Source organism: Theropithecus gelada, chromosome 1, assembly GCF_003255815.1.
Source record: "Theropithecus gelada isolate Dixy chromosome 1, Tgel_1.0, whole genome shotgun sequence".
Taxonomy (NCBI): domain Eukaryota; kingdom Metazoa; phylum Chordata; class Mammalia; order Primates; family Cercopithecidae; genus Theropithecus; species Theropithecus gelada.
Genome location: NC_037668.1, coordinates 168,293,205 through 168,315,040, shown reverse-complemented (window position 1 = coordinate 168,315,040; position 21,836 = coordinate 168,293,205). Strand labels below are relative to the sequence as shown.

Sequence of the window (21,836 nt, the reverse complement as noted above, 5' to 3'; positions counted from 1 at the left end):
AAATGAGGAATGTAAATGGGAAAGAAATCATAAAATGTGCTCTACAGCCCTAATGGGATCCAGAATCTATGTATTTTTACCATTAAGTCCTGTGAGCACTAAAGATAATCACAGCTGGCAATATGTAAATTATTCTTATTTGCAGTTCCTTGAAGTTAAAGGTTGTGTGTCTTTGGCTGGTATAACTGCATTGCCACTTAATTACCAATATAAATGCTCTCAAATTATAGAAACCAATATAAGCCCCTCAACTTAAAGATTTATTTACAGAACCCTAAGTAATGACATTGAGCTTCACATTCACCTTGGGAGGTGAGCTGAAGAGGATTAGCCTCCTGTGTAATTGTGCATAATTAGTCTTCTGCCTTGAAACAGAAAAGGAGTATTCACAGGATTCCCACCATGGCTGGGGAGGACAGACCATGGCTGTCCCTAGCCATGGCTGGGGAGGACAGAGGACCACTCTGAAGGAGAAAACGAGCACCTTCGTAAAGAGGCAAAGTGGGACAGAAAGAGCCTGGGGTGGGTTATGAGAGCCGTGAAGGTGATGCACATGTGCATAAAGAGAAAGCATTTGAGTGACTGCCTCTTCAAATTAAATATTCTGTGACAGAAAAGTAGGCTGCATCCTATGTGTTAGCTCTCATGGCACTTCAAGCTAGAGAGATGTATAACAAGAACCATCATCATTGGTCAATTTTCTTTTAAAGACTTGTCTACTGTTTTACTAATTCCATTGATCAGACATTGCAATTCACAAGCTCCTATTACATTCTCTTGGTTAAAAGTGAGGTCCTGATTGGGCTCGACACATGAATCTGTAGAGCTTTCCCCTCTACCTGGCAAACAATCCAAGTTGCACCTGGATATATCAGACCTTACTCGTCATTTATGTCCAGGAGTGCTGCATTTGTTTTACAATGCCATCTAATTTGTCAGCTCAGTTCAAAAAAATTTCAGCACCTGCAAAACATCATGAACTCTGAAGTTGACAGGAAAAGGAGGAAAAGATGGCATGTTGTTTGAATAGTTTTCTCAATATAGAAATGTATGGGTCTTGAAATTGTACATTAAGACAAAAGCGTTGCATGCCATGAATTGCAGGAGCTCATGGCACAGGACATGCCAATTAGAATTTATGCTACACAAATGCAAAAGTATGTTCTTATAAGTTAAATAGTTTGACTTCTCCACATTTTATACACCTGTAATGTTGTCGCTCTTGATTTTGTGCATGATAGTGTAGAATAAGCTTTTTGCCTTAGACTTTTTATAGGCAGAAATGTGCCATTGCAATGAAATAACTTTAGGAGCATTTTATGGACGACTGTATTACCATCCTCATCAATTGGCATTTACTGAATTCAGGCACTATATATAATACTGATATACCTTATACATAGTGGAATATGTGTGTATGTTTTAATAAATGATTCAAATTATTTTCAGGCCATTTTTACATTAATCTATAAGGAAATATAAGCTCCTTTAAAACGGTTTTGAAACTCAGTGTCTCAAAAGGAGTAGAAAAACAACTCCGAAGTTCCCCTATGCTCCTGGAAACATTAAATCCTCTTGGCAATGGGTGACATGTGAAAGGACTCCCTCAGTTTGTCCCGAAATACTCCCCTTGGTCCTAAAAACATTACACACTCCTTTAGTGAGTTATAGGCAAAGGAGCCAGTGTGTTTTGAGGGACAAGGTATAAATGCTATAGCATCCAAAAGGATTAGCTGCCTTTTCTGGAAAATTAGGAAATTGATGTGTAATTTTTAATTACACATAAATTTCAAACTTTTCATCAAAGTCAAATTGTGCTGATGTAGTCAAACCTAATCTAAGCATTGATTCAAGAACCTGCTGATGGAGTGAAAATACATGGCAACTTGTTAACAAGAAGTACAATTATCTACAGCTCAGCAAATAACGCTCAGAGTGTCATGTAATATGCTGAGCTCAGGCAGCCTATAGCCAATGCAGATCTCTTTTTTTTTTTCCTTCATGGTTAATATTTACAGTTGGAAGCAAAACATGGCTGCAATCTAAGTGCTGCACCTAACAAGGAAGTTGTTGGCTTGATACCTTGTTTCCTGACACTGAAGCACTGAAACAGCTACCTTCTTAATCATCGCCTGATGATATTGTGTTAAAACTGGAGGGGAGCACATGGCTGTTTTATATGAGCCACAACCCCGGGAGATTTTATTCATTGTTTAGTTGTTTTACTTCTTGATAGACATACTGGGATGTTAAAAGCATAGGACTGAAAGTTGTGCATTATGGAAGGAGTTTTTTCTTTGTTCTCCTGCTGAATTTTTCTAGGTCTATGCAGACACTGCTTGTAAAAACAGTGTACCTCCCGACACCTACTGTGTGCTAGGCACCTTCCTAGAACTCAAAACAAAACCTTTCCACCCATCAGCCTACTTTATTGAAGTTATTCTCACATGCAAAGTCCAAAAAAAAAAAAAAAAGAAAACCTAAACAAACATCAGTAATCAGAGAAGCATGATTGGTTACATAAGCACTGTGCACAGTAAGAGACCTGAAATATAAAATAACGATTTTTACTCTTCTTTCAGTCTGCAAATATGCCAACTAAGGGTAATACAGTTGAAATTATGGGGTAGATTTGGGGTTACATTTATATAGTGCTCTAAGGATGCAGCTGTGCGTAATTAAACAAGCCCTGATAATTTGGATTCTAAGCTGCTTACTAACTGTGTGCCTTTGGATGAATTGCTTAAATCATCTTTTAAATATATGCAATAATCTCTGTATCATTAGATTGTGGTGAAAATTAAGAGATGGCATGTAAAATGCCAGAAAATATTAAATCTTCAGCTTGTAGTTACTTTTTCCATATCCCTATGTTCCACCTTTTAGTTCTAATGTATTTTGCAGGTAATCCCAGTGTAGAAAATGAACCAAATACAGGAAAGATTAACTACTTGGGTAGGAAGCTCAAAGAATCAAAGACCTAGGTTTCATCTTTGTCGTAGAATTTATATATTTACTCTGAGTTCCTGAAACTAGTAAAAGAACCCTAACAAATAGTAGCAAACGAATTTTAGTGAAAGAGAACATTGAAACATTTAATAGAAGACCAACGTCTTAGAACGACTTAATAAAAATGCCTTTGAATATTGAGGTGATTTCTGCTCAGGTCCACCTCACAAAGAGGACCGGGACTGAGTTGAGCTATGCTGCAACTCTTTCTCGCTTGTCAAAGTTGTAGCTCCTCCTTGTGTTGCTAAATCACAGCAGATGGCTTCCTTTTACACCCAGCACTGTCAGTGGAATGTAAATGCGTCTCCTCACAACACTGAAAATACTAAGGCTGTGTGTTTAATCTGTGCTGTACAAGCAGAATGACCCTGAAAAGAACATGAGCACTGAGCACGTTTGGAGAATTGGCATCAATCCTTGGAAACAGGATTGGGGAGGATTTTTCAAGCCTAGTGACTAATCATGGTTTTCTTCCTGAGGCTCCTAACTCAGCCATATCCCTGAGGACAAGCAATCTAAGTGGTGATTGAATAGAAAAGTTATAGACCCAAGGGAAATATTTTTTTTTAAAGGGGCAGTGGGAGTGTTATTTGGGGTATGGGAAAAAGTAGAGAGAGTTGTGCTGCACCACAAAATTGAAGAGGCTTAGTTTATAGTTTGAACACTCAATTCTATGTCTCCTTGGGAGTTAAAAAAAAATAAAATTTCCCTGTTTCAGATTATTTAAGTCACTAAGAGGAATATTTTTTCTAAGCAATTACTTCAAAATTCAGAAATAATGTAAATAATTCATGTCAATACGAAACCAAATATGAGACAAGAATTATTCAGAAAAAAAACTGTATTTTGAGAGTATGAATAGCAAATTATAGAAATAAAATATAATCAAGCACATTATCCAGGTTATCTCATTTTTTTCTTAAATAGATGTGAGAACTGCTTAGTAAACAGATAACCTGATCTTCATTTTATTAAAACAGTCTCCAAAAATTGACCAGTGGCTAAGGGAGAAGAGAACTTGTCATGCAATTTGTCTTTTGAGCCTTTTGTAGCAAAGGAACACAGTTCTTGTCACTTCTACTTCCCACCTTTCCTTGGGCAAGGGTCTCAAACTATTATTTCAAAAAAAGATGTGGTCATTGTGAATATCATAATTACCCTACGTACCATATATAACACAGACTTAGAGATCGCAAAGCATAAAATACTCACTTTAGCTTTATTGTATGATCTAATTTTATAGTAGGTTATTAAATTCTGTGCTAAATTTATACATAGAGATGGAGCAATTTTAGTTCAGCAGTATTTTTAAACTAATAGGAAAATGCTGTTAGACTTTATTTTTGTCCCCTCTAAGAATAAATGGTTTAGATTCCTCAATACAAATGAAAACCTAATCTTCGTTTTTGTTGTGCTTTGGGGTATTTAGGTGAACTGTTAGTAAAGTCATACATAAGGTTTTTTTGTTTTGTTTTGTTTTGTTTTGTTTTTAAATTCTGCTAACTTTAAAACCTATAGACTTTCACCAAATGGCTTATGAAAGACTGACTTCTGAAAGAAACCTTAGTTCTAAAACTAAATACTATTTCAATAAATCCTCATAATATGAAGGTTTCTATCTTTGCTGGTTGTCAGGTTGCTTGGTGTTTTAAGTTGCTTTGAGTTCATAGGTTTTAGAAATGTTCACTTGGGATCTGATCAGCCTCTCAGCTTCACAGGATCCATCTCTGTTTAGACATACCAAGTCTCAAACTATTTTGAAGAGAGAAGGCTGTGAAGTGAAAGGCTTCCCATTAAAGCATGATGTGTGTCTTTCATCTTCCACTAGGCAGAGTTCGAAACTGAAAGTCTGATAATTTGATGTAAACTGACAGTGGCAATAGAAATGGCTACTTTTGAGATTATTTAAGAGAAGGTACAAAGTATAGACATTCATCAGCGAAACACTAAAAGAAAGGTTTTTATTTCTATGCTTTTTAAAATAAGAATAGAGTAAATGGCACAATAGATTATATAAACAAGGACTTCAATGACAAGCTGTCAAAGTTAAAATAATATATTTTACATGGGTGACTTGACGCCACACTTTATCACCTACACGAGGGGAAGCCAATTTGAGTCTGGTCAATAAAATACAACCTCCAAAGTTGGGACTGGGGCAAAGCTGACATGTGTGGCAGAGTCTGGTGATTTGGCATCTACTTCTGCTGAGACACAGCAGGAGTTGGCACTGCTACCATCTGGGGTATATCCGACATTTAAACCCTATTTGATTAATCAACACTTATGCAGGTTGAAAGGACGATGCATTGGCTCTGCTCTGAGGCAGTTCAGGCTCTAGTAATTTAATGCAGGTCTGAGGCATAAATGGGACTAGTGATTCAAAAGCTGGATTTATTGCAGTCTCACAACTGTTGAAAATTAAAGTACATGTGCTGCAAGTTAGGGTTACTAGGGTATCTCATTATAGGAGGCTATTTTTTTTCAGAGGTTGGAATCTTTACTGAATTACTGAGAGACTTATTCGAATGTAGGCTTGGACCAAATAATTTTCTGATAAATTGGTCATAAATCCTCAGCAAAATAAGCTTGGTGTTCTCAGCATATCTATTGGCTTTTTGATCATTTTTATGGCTTTCCTTTTGCTGGTCAAATTATCCTTATATGCTCCTAAAGCTCCTCTGACATGGATTAAGTCAATACAAACCAATAGACCTTCATTACTTTGGCAACTGGTTTTGATTTGGGGGCAATAAATATGATGACACAGACTAGATTACCTCTGCTGAAGGGATATGTGATAAGCCGTAGGGATGTCAGGGATCCTGTATTATTTTTTCTGCCTAATGTGAGAATGAATTAATAGTAGCTTTTAACCAGTTGAAGAAAGTTGGAAAGAAGAAAGAAATCTGAATGAAAAGAGAACCGAGGTACGGCTTATAGGTTAAGAGCAGTGACACCAGTCAATCATAAGAAAGTCCATGAACACCCACTGTGTGTCCAACACCGTGCAAGGCACAGGCAGGCAGGGTCAGGGCCAAATATGTGAGGAAACTAACATGTGATGTGATCCATATCTTAGTGTCTAGTAGAGGAGATAAGACCATCAATGACAGTAAGATTTATTGTGCAATAAAAGTGTAGAGCAGAGAGAAATAAGCAAGGCCTGGAATAGCCAAGGAAGGGGTAATGGAAGAAGCAAGATCTGCAAATATGGGGGTTGGAGGAACTATTTTCTTTATAAAAAGTGTTTGTTAAATTATTACTTTTCCAACATTTTGCTTGGGAAAAAATGCAAACCTAAAGAGAATTGGAAAATACAGTTACAACTAATGCATGTAAATCTTTAACCCAGATTACCAACTTTTTAACATTTTGATACTTTTGCTTTATCTCTGTCCCTATACATGTTTGTTTTTTTTTGTTTGTTTGTTTTTGTTTTTTTTTTTTGCTCAGTGATTAGAAAGTAGATTGCAGATGTCATGACACTTTACCACTAAGTATTTTAGTGTCTCTTAAGAAAGAGGATTTCCTTCTATAACCACAATGCTAGTATCGTATTCAAGAAATTTAACATCTTATATACTATCCATATTCAGACTTCCTAATTGTCCCAATAATGTCCTTTATAGATTTTTTAAATCCAGGATACAATCAATTGCATTTAGTCATCAGCTGGCATGTCTTTTTAGTACCTTTTTTACCTCAAACTGTCCCCTGCCCTTTTATTCCTTTTGCCACTGAATATTCTCTTGCTTCTGGAATTCTGTATAAAATCAATTGGCATATTTATCCCTTGTCTTCTAAAATTATTTAGTATGGCAGAAATGGGATATGAAGAAACTCCAATCTTTTTCTGCACTACAAAATGCAGGTTAGCAGAGGACCCAGCAGATGCATAAAAAGGGAACTGAAATAATGAAGCTACTATGTTTAGAAAAAGTGATATAAGTCATCAGGCTAGGAAAGGACCAGCAGCGAGTACACATGAAATTGCTCCCTCCATTCTGGCCCTCCTGAGAGAGAGGAAGTCAGGTTTCTTGACATGGTATCTAGATGGGTTACATGCCCAGTTTTGGTAAACACTTCCCTGGCACATGAGCTGTCTGCCACTTCCTATTCTATTTCTTCTCCATTTGTGGCTCTGCATAAGGAGTTACCCTTCTGTAAAGTTTTGCAGGCATGCAGGAAATGTCCCAGAACCACAGGCATGCTTTTTGTTCTCCTTAAAGCAATTGGATCATGGTGATTCCTTCAGCCTAAAACACACTTCTTTACCTCATTCTCCCAGCAACTTCCTTTGAGAAACTTAGAGATGCCATGAGGCACCTTCCTTTCTCCTTGTTTTTCCTTCATATTCACCTCTAAACTAACACCACCCATATGGAACTGTAATTGTTTATATAGCTGCCCCACACCCAGGCACTACCACTAAATAGTGAATTATTTTAAAGATAATGGTTATGCCTTTTACTTCCATATCTCCAGGATCTAATATGCTGTCTGAAACATTGAAGGCATTCGGTAATAATTTGTTAAGTAAGTAAATGAAAGCATGAATAAATGAATGAATGAATTTCACCACAAACAAACTTTCTGGGCTATACAGAACTCTTCTTATGACTGAGAAGAACTTAATAATGTGTTAAACAGGGCAATCAGCATTACAAGTGTGTGAGTCAGTAACAATTGATCAGCCATTTGCGCAAAGCACTGCGTTTTATATTATTGGAAAGTTCCAGAGTAACGAATAGTCATGCCTTAGAGTGCTTAAGGGAGGGATGGATTTGGCTTAACTCACATTAAACAACAGCTACACATTCATGTGCATATGCTATGCCAGGCAGGCCTAGCTACAGCTCTTCTCAAAAATGTGCTGGCCCTGGACATTGCTGTGTAAGAGTCACAGGTGAGTGGAGTCACATGGGCTTCCCTAGAGAGGCTTTGCAAAGTAGAGAAAGTTTGAACTGTCTTTTAAGAAGAGGAGAGGCATGATTGAATAAACGGCATGTTTCAGGATGGAGAAGTGGTTTGGCAAGAGCAGGCGATTCCTGTTTGAAAAGGGACAGGTAAAGAGAGTTGCTCTGCTGGAACTCCCAGCACTAGTAGGCTGCAACTGATGGTGACCCTCATGAGGAAATGGGACTCATTAGTAAAGAGGCTCAATTTAAAAATTGTTGGGTGGGGTGGCGCATGCCTGTAATCCCAGCACTTTGGGAAGCCAAGGTGGGCGAATTGCTTGAGCCCGGGGAAGTCAAGGCTGCAGTGAGCCAAGATTGAGCCACTGCACTCCAGCCTGGGCAACAGAGTGAGACCCTGTCTCAAAATAAACAAACAAACAAAGAAATACAATTGAAATTAGCAATTTATATTTGATATGGATAGGTTTGATATAGTTCGTTCCCAGGGCTTCCTAGTCAGGTAAGTACGGTCATTGTTCTCTGTGGGGCTGGATAGAGGATGTAGATTCTGGAGGAAATAAGTGTATAGAGGATAGATGAATTACCTAGGGAGAAGACAGTTATGCCTTGGGCCAGGATTGTGACTGTGGGAATGCAGAAGAGAGAAATTTGAACAGAATGGTAGGGGAATTGGTTACAAATGGGTCTGGGAATAGAGTAATGAAGAGATGAAAAGGATGTGCTTTGAAAACTACAAGTGCTTGCAGCTCATAGCACTGAATGGGTTACACGCTCTGAATCTTTAGTTAGCAACCACTGTTTTCTAAAATGAAATAAAGAGAAGAAAAGAAAAAAAGGGAGAGAAGCATGAATGTCCACATAGCTTTTCTGAGACCAAAATAGGCCAAGCTAATGTCCGGTAGTTCACCTAACAGAAACAAAAAGAATTAATTCGCATGTAGCAAATGATAGCTGGCTGTGGCTTATTTTTTACCTTTATTTTTGTTTTTAATCCCCACTAGCAGCTCCTGATTGTGTCACTTGATAATGTTTCCATTCTAGATACGAGGGGGAGGAAAAGGTAAAAACAAACACATTATTTGTTGATTTTACAAAAAGGAATAATGCTCAACTGTATTCATGTCTGGTTGGCTCCTTGGTCATATTATTCCTTACCTGCCACACCAATTCCTGCCTCATCACCTCGGAGATGGCACCTCCCCTTGCTGCTTCCATTCCTCTGCTGGACACATGCTGAGGTTTTTATTAGCTAAAAATCCCAAGAGGCAGAAGCTCTGTGTTGATAAAGTCAATAGCTCATTGCATGCTGCTGGACAAGCTCTAACTTTTAACTCTCTTCTGCCAAGTGGCAGTCTGCAATGTCTTTGTGGAACAGACGCTGTTCCAGGTGCCAGGGAAACAACTGGGAACAAGGAAGGCAAATATCTGCACCTGAATGGAGCTTCCATTACAGCAGGAGACAGACATAAACGCTATAGACTTCACCTGGTACTGCGTACTTGAGAGAATGAAAGCTGATTGCAATCAAAGAGGATGGTCAGTGAAGGTCTCCTGAAGAAGGTGACAGCAAATAGTAACACCTACCTAGCTGAGTTATTAGGAGAATTAAAGCATCTTCTGTGTTAAAAACATCTGGCGAACCACTGACACAGGGTCAGAAGAAATGGCTGGCCATTATCTTTCAACAATAAATTTACAAAGCATAATGAAATATAACTCAGTTTGAGCTGCTCGGATTTGGTTCTTGTATGAGACAAGGCGATAATTTTTATTCACAAGGCCATGTGCTCCAAAGAAAACAATGCTATCACTGATACCACCTGCTTATGGAGAGAAAAATATGAAAGCAATGTCCTCAAACTTCTAGCTGCATCTGTGCTTCTGCCTAAAATCTGGTATCCTAAGTAGGAGAGAGGTTGTGAATTATCAGGGCTTTTGCTTGATACTTATTTTCACGGATCCAATGCCTATACTGGCTCCTGCCAGGGACTGTTTGGCTCAGCACTCTACTTCTAGCTAGCATTGTGATTACACAATTTGTTGAATGCAGGAATAAACTTGCCTATTTATGACCAATGTCACAGCACATGTCAAATCTCAGTGTCACTGGGCGCTTTCCCTAAAGGTCTACAAGAGGAAATATGTCATGCTTGAGTTAATGTTAAGAGGTTGATTGTTTAACCTGGAACTATAATTCCAAATATATATCCTTATGTTAAATCAGTTTTTTTTTTTTTTTTTCTCATTTATCTCCAATGTATCCACAAGAAATTTCCACAGTAGCTGTTCTAGCCTCTTCCTTCCTATTGTAGCTATACCATTCCTTCTGGTGTGGAAATCATATCAGAAGCTTCCCAGGAAGCATCTTCCAGGTTGTGGTTCCCTGGACGGTCCCATCTCAGCTCAGTTATTCCTCCCCTGGCTTTTTGATGACCCCCAATCAGCAGAGTTAAAAGAAATTGTAATCACGTGGTGAGAATTAATGAAAAATCCTTTATATTGGATTCCTTGTTTTTCCAGCAAGGACTTCAAACCCTGCTAACTGCAGTCTTACAGCCCTTGGAGGGGGCCGTAGCTCACCATTGTTCTGTTCTCAGCAATCCCAGTGGGAGCTTATCTGTTTTCTGGGAGAAGCAGAGCAGCCAGATGAAGAGATGGGGCAGTGCCAAGGAGAAAATGATACTCAGCATGCAGTGCAGATCCCTCCCTCCCCTGTACCCTGCTGTCGGTCTGCTGCTTAGAGGGAAAGGTGCCTGGTGGCTCTCTGATCGCCGTCCTTTCTTCACATTCCTAAGCCTTTTATTTGGTGAAAGGAGCATCTGGCTGGATAGCCTCCTCCTTATCCCAGGACACTTCCCGAGTCCTGTCTTTTGGCTTTTTAATACCTTATTTTCCCCTTATGACTGTAAAGTGGACAGTGTATTTATGATTGAAAATTGGCTGCTATAGCAATATTAATTTTAAAAACAGAGTTTTGGCACATATTCAATATTACTATGGAAACAGCCGTTTCTAACAATTCACTGATAAGATATAGTTCAAGGACTGAGGTCTGTGTGGGAGGTTTTTACCATCCACCAAATTGACGATCTACTTGTCAGAATAGCAATTCACAAGAACTGCTCTTCGAAGTTGTATTCCTTTTTTTAAAAATTTAGAGGATGAGCATTCAAGAGATGCCTTTATTTTGCTTTATATATGTAGACGGAAGATAAATATTCTAACTGGCATGTGAAAGACACAATGTGTTTAAAGTAATTTTTCCATGAATCACTAATTCTCTTAATTGCACATAATGGTCTTACTTGGTTATTCGATGTAACACTAAATACACACACAGACACAACTAGTTTCAGAAATGCACATATTGAAGCTGGAATGTAACCTGTAATCAATTGGCACATTCAAACATTTTAACTTGCCATCTTAAACTGTCTCCACATATTTCTATGTAACTGATATACATACAACTGAATTCCAGGAAAGACTTGAAGTAATTCACTGCACTGTAGTGTTTTCCAGGAGCCAGTTTTTAACCCCAAATATTGTCTCCATTTTTAACCACAAACATACTTCTGTTGGTTTTATAAAACGCAGGGATGAGAGAAAGGACCTCAGGGGGGGTGATGGTGGCACCGTTAGTTCTTGAATTCCCTCACTTGAAGTCAAAGCTTTCATGTTTGCACCTCCATTCACTTGGAAGTATGAGGTTATATTTTCCAAAACATCCTGCAATGCTTCATATTTTTTCAGGACTCCTTCTGATATGTTTATTGTCTTCACATTATTTCAAATGCTGTCATTGGCCCTAAATATCATGAAAGATAGGTCCTGATGCTGACAACAGAATTTGTCTCATTTCTTTTATTTCCAGCTCATTTTGTGTTTTCCAAATTAGTTTAACTCTCAAGCAATTAGTAACAGTTGATTCTGATAGGCCCAGATTGCACATCCTTCTACCAGCGCCACATCAGCACAGTGAGAGTGATAACCCGAAGCACCTCCTTGTTCACAAGTTCGGCCCTGAGTGGATGGTAGGAGTTCTGAAATCCAAACAGGATCAAGAAAATCAATCAGGGGAAGGTCACTCGGGGTAATAAACAAGAGCAACCACATGGATCAAAGTTCTCGTACTGTGTGTATGTCGTATGAGAAGCTCTTTATCCACTGAATGCTATAATTCTCAGAACAATTCTAAGACATGGGAATTATTGTCCCCGTTTAGTATACTTAGTCTACATATACTGTGGGAAAATGGTATGCGAGTGGAACTCTTAACCACTTCATTACACAGCCAGGAGTGGCAGAGGTAGGGCTACATCCCAGGCCTTGAATTTTCTCTTTCATTATTATGACATTTCTGAGAGAAGTGAGAAAACAGTAAGTATCGGCTAAGTATACTAAACAAGTAGCGAAACTGGATTCAAATCCCTTTCTGTCTGCTTAGCAAGTGCATGCTGTTTCTAGTTCCCCTTCAGAAGAAACAGTATGAAATTTCTTTTCTGGGATTAAAAGGAAAACACACATTAACGTAGAGTGCTACGACATTCCAGCATACAATAATCAGGATGGAAGTTTCAAAATAGGTTTTGACGGTTTCACCATAGAATACCACGGCATAACCTTGCTTGGGTCCTATATAGGCCAGAACCCAGTTAATGTTTCAGAATAAATTCTCTTTGAGGAGAACAAATGAAACATCTATTTATTTTATTCTGCAGATATGGAGTTCAAAGTAATCACAGTTTAAATTAATCATATATACAATATACATGTTTAAAAAGTGGTTAATATGATAACTGACTACAGATAGCAGCATGTCATTTTTTAGGGAAAAAAACAACTTTACATGATATTTATAATTAATTTGAGGTATGTCTTTTCAGGAAAAGGTTATTCAAAAGCACAGTGTTAGAGCACAACCAATCCAAATAGGGCTGGCCTTAAATCTCGTCCTGCACCTGGAGGCCTCCATCGTCAGTTCATGTGTCCCAGCACTTTCAATTATCAAAAGATCCATCCTAGTGCTGTATATTTTAAGCACAGTTGAAGAATAGTGGAACAAAAAAAAAGCCTTTCAACCATGGGAATTTAAAAGCAAAGGGCCCTGAAGAGGCGATTTCAAAACCCTACTCATTCAGTTCACTCTAAAGCTTAATGACATGCCCTATTTGATACAGTTAGGGGAACTCGTTCATCAAAAACTTTATATGAGACTGGGAATTGCAATACTGGGTTTGTAGGTTTGCTCCCTTGGTCATACTGCAAGGTCCTGAAGGAATTCTAGTTTATCTTTTAAAAGCAAGTAGAATTAGGGATAATGATAAATGGTATACTAATGACTACTACTATGTTTATGTATTTGAGAACTTCCTATAGGCTGTGCTTTTTGTATTTTGCATTCTTTGTGTTTTATTTGGTCCCATCCTTTGAAATAGATATTAATATTCCCTTTTATAGGTGATGAAAATGAGTTCCTCAGAGGTGAAACAACTCGCTGTGTTTGCACAAGTATTTGGCAGAGCCACGAATCAAACCCAGGTCTCTGCCTATAAAGACTGATCTCTTAACCACTTCATTACACAGCCAGGACTGGCAGAAGTGGGGCTGGATCCAGGTCTTGAATTTGCTCTTTTATTTTTATCACATTTTTAAGGACAGCAAAGCAATGTAGATGAAGGACTTGGTTTCTCAGGAGTCCCAAAATACGTGAAACAGGTCAGCCCTCTGGTTCCACCTGAATTGGGATACTAACAAGGACTCAGGACCCACCCCCATGAGTCCCTCTTCCTCTCCTGTTGCAGAATAGCAGATGAGAGGATCTAGGCAGCCTCAGTTGACCCAATGTAATCAATCTCAGGCTGAATGAGAAGAAAAGGGCCTGGAAAAGTTTAGAAAACGGAGACAAACCAAATGATTTTTCTCCTGTGTGCATGGGTGCGGACACTCCCAGCTCTCTCATCCAGGAGAACTGCCATTTCCTCCAACAGATGACATGATTTACCAGACCGATTAAGATGAAATCAACATCTAAGAACAAGAGTGTGCATTTTCTAAAGATCACTGGATAGTACTAAGGTGTTTTGCTGGTCAGATTTCATCTGCCCTTCTGTGTCCCAGCCTTTTGACCTTTCAAGCCCAACTCTATGGTTCTGTTCCTCTTTCCCAGGCCAGAGTTATCTTTATTGATAAAACATATAATTATTTACAAAAGCATGGCCAGACAGTATGGATGGAGAGCTTGCCCTCTAGTTGACATAAACTATTTTTCTAAAAAACTACTGAACTCTCTCAAATTCTACATGCTTTACTTCAAAAGCTCCAGTCATTGGAGGATGAAAAGTTGCCATAACCCAGAATTTTTGACAGTATTGTGAAGGGGAGATGCGGTCGTAAATGTGTTCCTAATGATCTAATAGTACTATATTCTTGAATGTCTCCAAGGCACCTAAGACCAGCTTTTCCCAACCTGACCTCAGATTCTTCCTACACAAACCTCATGTGAACCCAATTTTTCCTCATGTGAACCCAGTTACAATGATTGACATCCCAATCCACCTGCTCATCTAATGTGGTATCACCAGCCATCTTCATCCTTCCTCTCTTCCCCACTACCCCACACAGTCTGACACGGAGTGATGCTGAATATACCTCAGAAATCTCTCTCAACCATTCTTTCCCTTCAATTCTCACTCCTTTGCTAAATTTAGAACTAGCTAATCTCTTATCATGACTAATAAGATAAACTAACTGCTCTGCCTCCAGTTTCTTCCCCACCTACACTATCTCCCATCCTCCACCCTGTTACCAGATCTTATCTGGTCATGCTTTTGCTTAAATATCTTCAGTGGCTCCTCACTGACTACAGGAAAAAGTCTGAGTTCAGTGTGACATTCACATTTCTTGACAAGATCCTTCTACTTTACAGTATTTCCTCTCCCCAACTCTTTTCATCCTTTCCCAATTCAAACATACACATTCATGGTCAATGTCTTCGGTCACACTGGGTTTCTTACTATTTCCCTAAATTCTAAGGACTTTTGTATCTTCTTGCCTTTTATATTTTGTTTTTGTTCTTGTTCTTGTTTGGAGACAGAGTTTGGCTCTGTCGCCCAGGGTGGAGTGCAGTGACATGATGTCTGCTACATCAACCTCCGCCTCTCAGGTTCAAGCGATTCTTCTGCCTCAGCCTCTCAAGTAGTAGGGATTACAGGCAGCCGCCACCACGCCCTGCTAATTTTTGTGTTTTTAGTAGAGATGGGGTTTCACCATGTTGGCCAGGCTGGTCTCGAACTCCTGACCTCAGGTGATCTGCCCGCCTCAGTTTCCCAAAGTGTTGGGATTACAGGTGTGAGCCACTGAGAGTGTCTCATTAAAGTGGAATTTCCTCCTTGGAGTACTTGAGCATCCATCAATCCTTCAAAGGACAATCATGTCTCATTCCAATCTTGCTCCACCTGCGCCCCAAGACAATTCATCACATCATCATAACACCTATCTGTAATGTATTATGGTTGTGTGTGTGTGTGTGTGCGTGTGTGTCTCCCACTTCTCCTATTTCCAGAATTTGAGCTCCAGATTCCAAACTTGTATTTGTCTTGGTATTTTCATTTCCTTGCTCAGTGAATACTCAGTAAATGGTCAATAAGTATTGCTGAATGAATGCACAAACTAATGAACCACATTTGAGCAAGGCTTATTGTGAGTAGATCCCAGACAATGATATGAAGATATTAGAATATTATATTAATTATATAATAATTTAAACCAAGACACAGGGAACAAAAAGCAGAGACTAAGGATAGAAAAGATACTTAAACTCTCTAGGATGTTAAACAGATTTCATTTGTAATAGATTGGTTTGGTAACGTGGGGATGAGTCCTAGAGAAAGCTAAATGAGAAGGTAAAAGAGTTTTCTCCTGATTTACTCTGACAGAAATACGTCTTTGAAAAAATCAGTTTAAAAATTCAAACAGTAATTGCTTTCTGTCTTTAATATTTCTATGCAACTCAGTCCCAGTTTCATGTTACCCATTGTTAAACTGATAGAGTTCGGGTTTGCTAAAGAGTGTTTTGCAAACACGTTGGGATTAACATTAATCAAACCACTGTGTAAAATACCAACTTTGAGAGCCCAGGATCCAGCTCCCTTTGACAGGGCTCTACCTGCCGCTTTCTGTTGCTAGATGCTTGGAGTCAGCGTTAAGCGCATGCGCCTTTACAACCATTCAATTGCCGTGTCGAATCCGAATCAGTGATTCCTGTGGAAACCTCTGGGCGAAACCAGCGTGTCACAGTCCCTCTGTCTCAAGAATTTTTCCCACAAGACCGAACTAATTTAATTTGTTTCCTTTCCCCAAACAACAAAACGAAACAAAACTGTAAAACAACCATTTCTTCAGTCCCAAATCAGAACTTTTGGCAAGGGAGGAAAGAGATCATGAATAATACGTGGCTATAGATCTAGAATCATTTTACAAATATAAATGTGGGCTCATCTTTTGCCTTTTTTGCTACGTGAATGATCTCAGTCACTGAGATTAAGAGACTGAGCAAATACAGTAGATATTTCATGCCAAATTTTCTGACTGTAGACTTTAGATGCTAGATATATGATCACTTGCAAATGATTTGAGAATAAGAAAATCTTTCTTTTAATACTTTGGTCTTTTTACAGTACTGAGTGGTACCAGCTTGCTCTGGTTGGTCTTCATTCCTGGGTAGTTCCATTGTCCTGAATATTTATTTGCCTTTGCTGTAGAGTGCGCATCCCAATGATTTCAATCTTTCCAGTTGGCAGATGACTTGATCTCGGACATTTTCACCGCTATTGGCTCAGTGACCCTCGCCTTGTTACTGATCCTCTTGCTGGCCATTGTTGCTTCTGTTGTCACCTCCAACAAAAGGGCAACTCAGGGAACCTACAGCCCCAGCCGTCAGGAGAAGGAGGGCTCCCGAGTGGAAATGTGGAACTTGATGCCGCCCCCTGCGATGGAGAGACTGATTTAAGAGCATTCTGTCCCTTCAAGATGGGGATCCACACACTGTGAATGTGATGACTGTACTTCAGGGGTCTCTGACATACCTGACGATGTTAATCTGCAACCGGGATTACACTGGAACTACAGGAATGATTCCTTTAACCACCTTAAAGACTTTCACAGTGGTTCCACTCGACACCATTGTTTTATTATGTTATATCACCCAATCGCGAAAAAAGTCTGTGCCACTAATTTCAGCCTTATAATTAGCAAAAACATCTTCCAGAGAATGAAGTCTTCTGAGCAAAGCTCCAGTGTCTATCACTGAAACTCTTTCCTCTTTTCAACCTGGGGACAACTTTTAGTTTTCATTTTAGGTTTCTGTACTTTCTGTAGTTTCTGTGTAAACTGCCATATGTTTACACAGAAACTGTAGTTTCTGCCATATGTTTACACAGAAACTACAATAAAAAATTGGCTACATTTCTCACTTCTCCTATCATGTGGTCAAAGGTTATTGTTTTATACCAGCGATGGGATACTTCTGTATACTTTTGTCCTTCATTCATGGATTCAGAGAAAGCCATGGGAATGACCTGTGGTTCAAAAAAGTGACCCAATGGCAACAAATAAAAATCGAAATCTGGTTGTTCTCCTTTCTGAGTACTTTTTGCATTTTTGTGACATTACGTGTGACAAAAGTAACCTCTAGGAACATTTGAAGAACCTGTTTATGAATTAGATCTTTTAACTAAATCATCTCAAGTTGGTTACATTTTAAAATTATTACTCTTTGAAAAGGGTTGGTTAAGTCAAAATGCTTCCTAGATAGAAATCAAAACAGGAGGAAAACTCATATTCTCAAGTTCGAAAAATCAAGTTCTTTTCTTCCAACTGCTTTTAGGTAAACCAGTGCCAAACAGTGACATTGTCTAAAGGTAAGAACTCCAAAGTTAAATGTGTGCACTTTAAGGAGAATGTGTATAAGACTATGGGGTGTTTGGAGAAAATGCTGGGGCTTCTATTTTTATATTTTTTTCTACAAAGCATCTGGTTATATTTTTATATGTGCTTTGAAATATATGAAACATGCTACTCTTGTAGAATATAAATAAAATTTAAGAATAGATGCCTATATATTCTGGGTATATGCTCAACATGTCTAATGACATGAATTTTTAAGTCTAGTCTAGAAGAATCCATCCATCTCAACTATTCAAGGATATCATTACAGCAACTTCCCTTCTCTTCTACGTCATCAGTTTTCCCATTGTCCTGGGGCATCCCTGTCAGCACCAAACATGCTGTCCTATTTCCTATCACAAAAAAGTTATCTCCTGTGGCCCTCATCTGCCTCCAGTAACCACCCCATTCCTCAACCCCTCTTTTCAGCAAAACATCTACAAAGGAGTTTTCTGTATTTTCGGTTTCCCTTTCCTTTTCTCTCATCCTCTCTTGAACTTAAACTAATTTGGCTTTTCTCATCACCGCTCCATGATCTCCACATGGTCAAACACAATGTCCAGTCCTCAGTCCTCAGCTTACCTGACCTCTCTGAAGCATTTGAAAGAATTGTCACTCCTCTTGAAATATTTTCCACACAATGGGACACCATTTCATCTTGATTTTCTTCTTAACCTCACTGTCTATCCCCTCTCCATCTCTTTTGATAGTTTCTCCTCATTTCCTTAAACTCTGCTTTATTTTTTTCCATGCTGTTTATCACCCCCTGAGAGGTTGCGTATTTTGTTGTTGTCGTTGTTCTCTATTTTCTCTATCTAGAATTTAGGTTATATGAGGATAAGAACTATTTTTTTTTTTTTTACTCCAGTATCTCTCACCTAGAACAGGCCTAACCCATAGGGAAAACACAATAACTATTTTCTGGATAAATTAACAAATAATGAATGAATGGTGCTCAAATTTGTGCCTGCCACCAGAGAAATCCGAAAGTGCCCAAGATTTGTGTGGGCTGTCACTGGATGCACTGGTCATGAAACTATCATGGCTCTGTAGCCTATCTAATGTATTACTCAATCTCAGGCTTTTTTATCCATATCCAATATTGCTTTAAGTGTAAGTTCAAGAAGAAGCATGTCTCCAGTGTCTACATGTGAAGTATACCATGAGCTATATTTATTTTTGCATTTCATTCGATACAACTTCTTAATAGAAGTTCATATGGAAAAGAAAAGAAAGAGCTCATGCTTGAAAAAATAAGTAGCTGAGTTAAACACACACACACACATACACACACATACAAACTAAAAAGATCACAGGATATAAAATGGTTCTATTGGCTTACTTAATTTGAGTATTTGCTGTATTCCAGTATCTAGCTTAGAGCTTTGCATAGGAATGTATGTCCAAATACACGGATAAGTGAGTGCATGCAGGCATGAATAAATGAGTGATTCTTTCCATGTGGACACTCAAGTACACGGACATTTACAGGCTGCCCCAGCAAGCCAGATCTCTTTATCTTTGAAAAAGCTAAATATTCAATATCTAACGTTAAGAATGCTTCCAAATTGGCCCCATGAAGTATTTGTACTGAACTATCTTTAACAATGTAGACCTTGTTTTAGTGAAAAAGTATAGTATCTGCATAATCAATGATGGTGCAGCTTTTTAATTGACTGCATTTTCAAAATTTGTGTTAGGATTGGTTTCAAAGACCACAACAAAACACCACAGCAATTCCTCTCATGCTTATTTGCAATGTGACATTGCCACCCCTCCCATCAAGAGGAGTCTGTTTGCCTTCCCTTTGAATCAGGGCTGGCCTTGTGATTTGCTGTGGCTAACGTAATGCCATGGAAATGGTGCTCTGCCAGACATAAGAGGCTTGCAGCTTCTGTTTTCGCTCTCCTGGAAGGCGACCCTCAGACTGCCATACTGTGAAGAAGCTTGGAATGAAAATAACATGTCAAAAGAGAGTCCCAGCCAAGCCAGGTGTCCCTGCTGAACCCGGCCTTAGTCACCGTGCCTGCTGGTTGCAATCACTTAGTGACCCACATGAGAACAGCAAAGGAACCACCAGCTCAATCCACAAAATCATGAGAAACAGTACGTTGTTTTAAGCCATTAGGGTTTAGAGTGATTTGTTACATAGTGATAGATAAATTAAACACAATTATTCACATCAATGAGGCAACCTAAGGAATACGGCAATATGAGGTACTTCTTTGATTCTGATTTCTTTGCTTTTAGAACTGCTGCTCTGGGAACTGGTGGACTATACAGTATTTGTTTGCATAGCAACAATAACTAGTACATTATGAACAAAATATGACACCTATATGTCAGATTTCTCTCAGGATGGCAAATAAGGGTGAAGAGTCATTTAATCCAAACGCAGGTCCAGGAGGCGCTGAGGGTCATAGTCCTTCTAGCGCAGCTGTTTGCAGGGTTTGAGGCATGGTGTAAAGTGGACACAGCCGGCCTACTTCCTGCCCTAGGGTGAACCCTGGCCCAAGGTAGCCAATGTAAAAGGCACACATCTGGTGTGAGTTTACAAGGAGTGACAGGAAGCCTCCTTCAAGTGGACTCTCATGTGGCTTCTGTAGTCACAGTGAGTGCAAAGACAAGCAGGAAATAACAAATGACTGTGACTTAAATCAGCTGTCAAGACTTCCCCTATTTTATTCCTAAATTACCACCGCTTAATAGATCCTCTTATTTGAGACTGAGACAGGCATGGTCCCACAGTCTGGCCCTGTGTAGCCATAATTGTTATTATCATTACCAATTAGTATTATCTGCAGTAATTGAAGAGTAACAGTAATAGGGAATAGAGGTAGAACTAGAAGGCATCATAGCAATGATAATAATGATTACTATAACAACAATGAGGGATCCTTTACTGAGCCCTCGCTAGAGGCCAAGACTATCTTAAGCTTGCTGCACTAAATGCATTATGTCTCATTTAGACCTCATAACAGCCTTTGAGGGTGAAACTTTTATCTTCATTTCACGAGCCTTTGCAGACAAAGAAACATAGTTTTAAATTTCTGAAATGCCCCATTCAGGTGATCTGAGCTTAATCTGAAAACTGGGAATCACACCTGTATTGCACTGGCACATCATGATAACATTATTGGAAAATGCTTAACTGCAAGTAAGCACACAATACATAGCATCCATAGCATCTATGATTACTATTCAGATGAGATGAAGTGTTAGTAGGACAAATGACAAGCAGCAGTCATGTTTAAATGGTTTCTACACTCCCACCTCCTGCTTTATCTGCCAGACAAACCAAATAGGTAACTACTTTCCTCCTATCCTCCTTCCCATCTGTCTTATAATGTGTTTGTAAAATAAGCAGGTTTTGTGCAGAGAAAGATAATTTTTTCATGTCATTCCCATAACTCTGAATTGCCGCATGATGGTGGCCCCATCCAACTAAAGAATTTAATTCATCTGTAAGAATAAAATAAATGGTACACACCAGTTGTATGTCCTCAATGAAATTGTCAGAAATAAATCAAAAGGTCTCAGGTCTCTCAGAGGTTTTTTTGTTTTTTTTTTTTTTGGTTGTACATTGTAGAGATGACTTTATTATTATGGCTTTTTTGGCCCTTTTAGGGTTACTCCTTAAACTACTTTTGATAGAAAATCACCATCATCTTTTTTCATTAACAGCAAGAAATATTGGCCCATGTATCTTGATTTAAATCATCCTTCTGATAATGATTAGCTAGCCAACTTTCAACCTGGTTTTATACTCTGCAGGGGCATATCTGGAGTGAATATGACTTTTCAAGTTTCATCCTGCTTTCAGCAAAAGTGGAGTTTTTACTGCTGTGCATAGTGATGACAAAAATGCATGTTTCCCATTTTAAACCGATTATCCTATGATTTGGTACCCAGGCTTTGCTTTACATGGTTCCAGAAACCTGGGAATAGCATCTGTCTAAT

The 21,836-nt window shown here is 38.8% G+C and overlaps 1 protein-coding gene across 1 annotated transcript in view; it reads left to right on the top strand.

The window, feature by feature from the left end:
- CRB1 (crumbs 1, cell polarity complex component) overlaps window positions 1–17,556 on the top strand; it is a 150,788-nt gene extending 133,232 nt beyond the window's left edge. The window contains exons 12-13 of the mRNA XM_025397744.1: window positions 16,726–17,330; window positions 17,362–17,556. Coding sequence (XP_025253529.1) covers window positions 16,726–16,941 — 216 coding nt within the window. The 3' untranslated portion in view covers window positions 16,942–17,330; window positions 17,362–17,556. The remainder of the gene's footprint in view (window positions 1–16,725; window positions 17,331–17,361) is intronic.
- The last annotated feature ends 4,280 nt before the right edge of the window (window positions 17,557–21,836 follow it).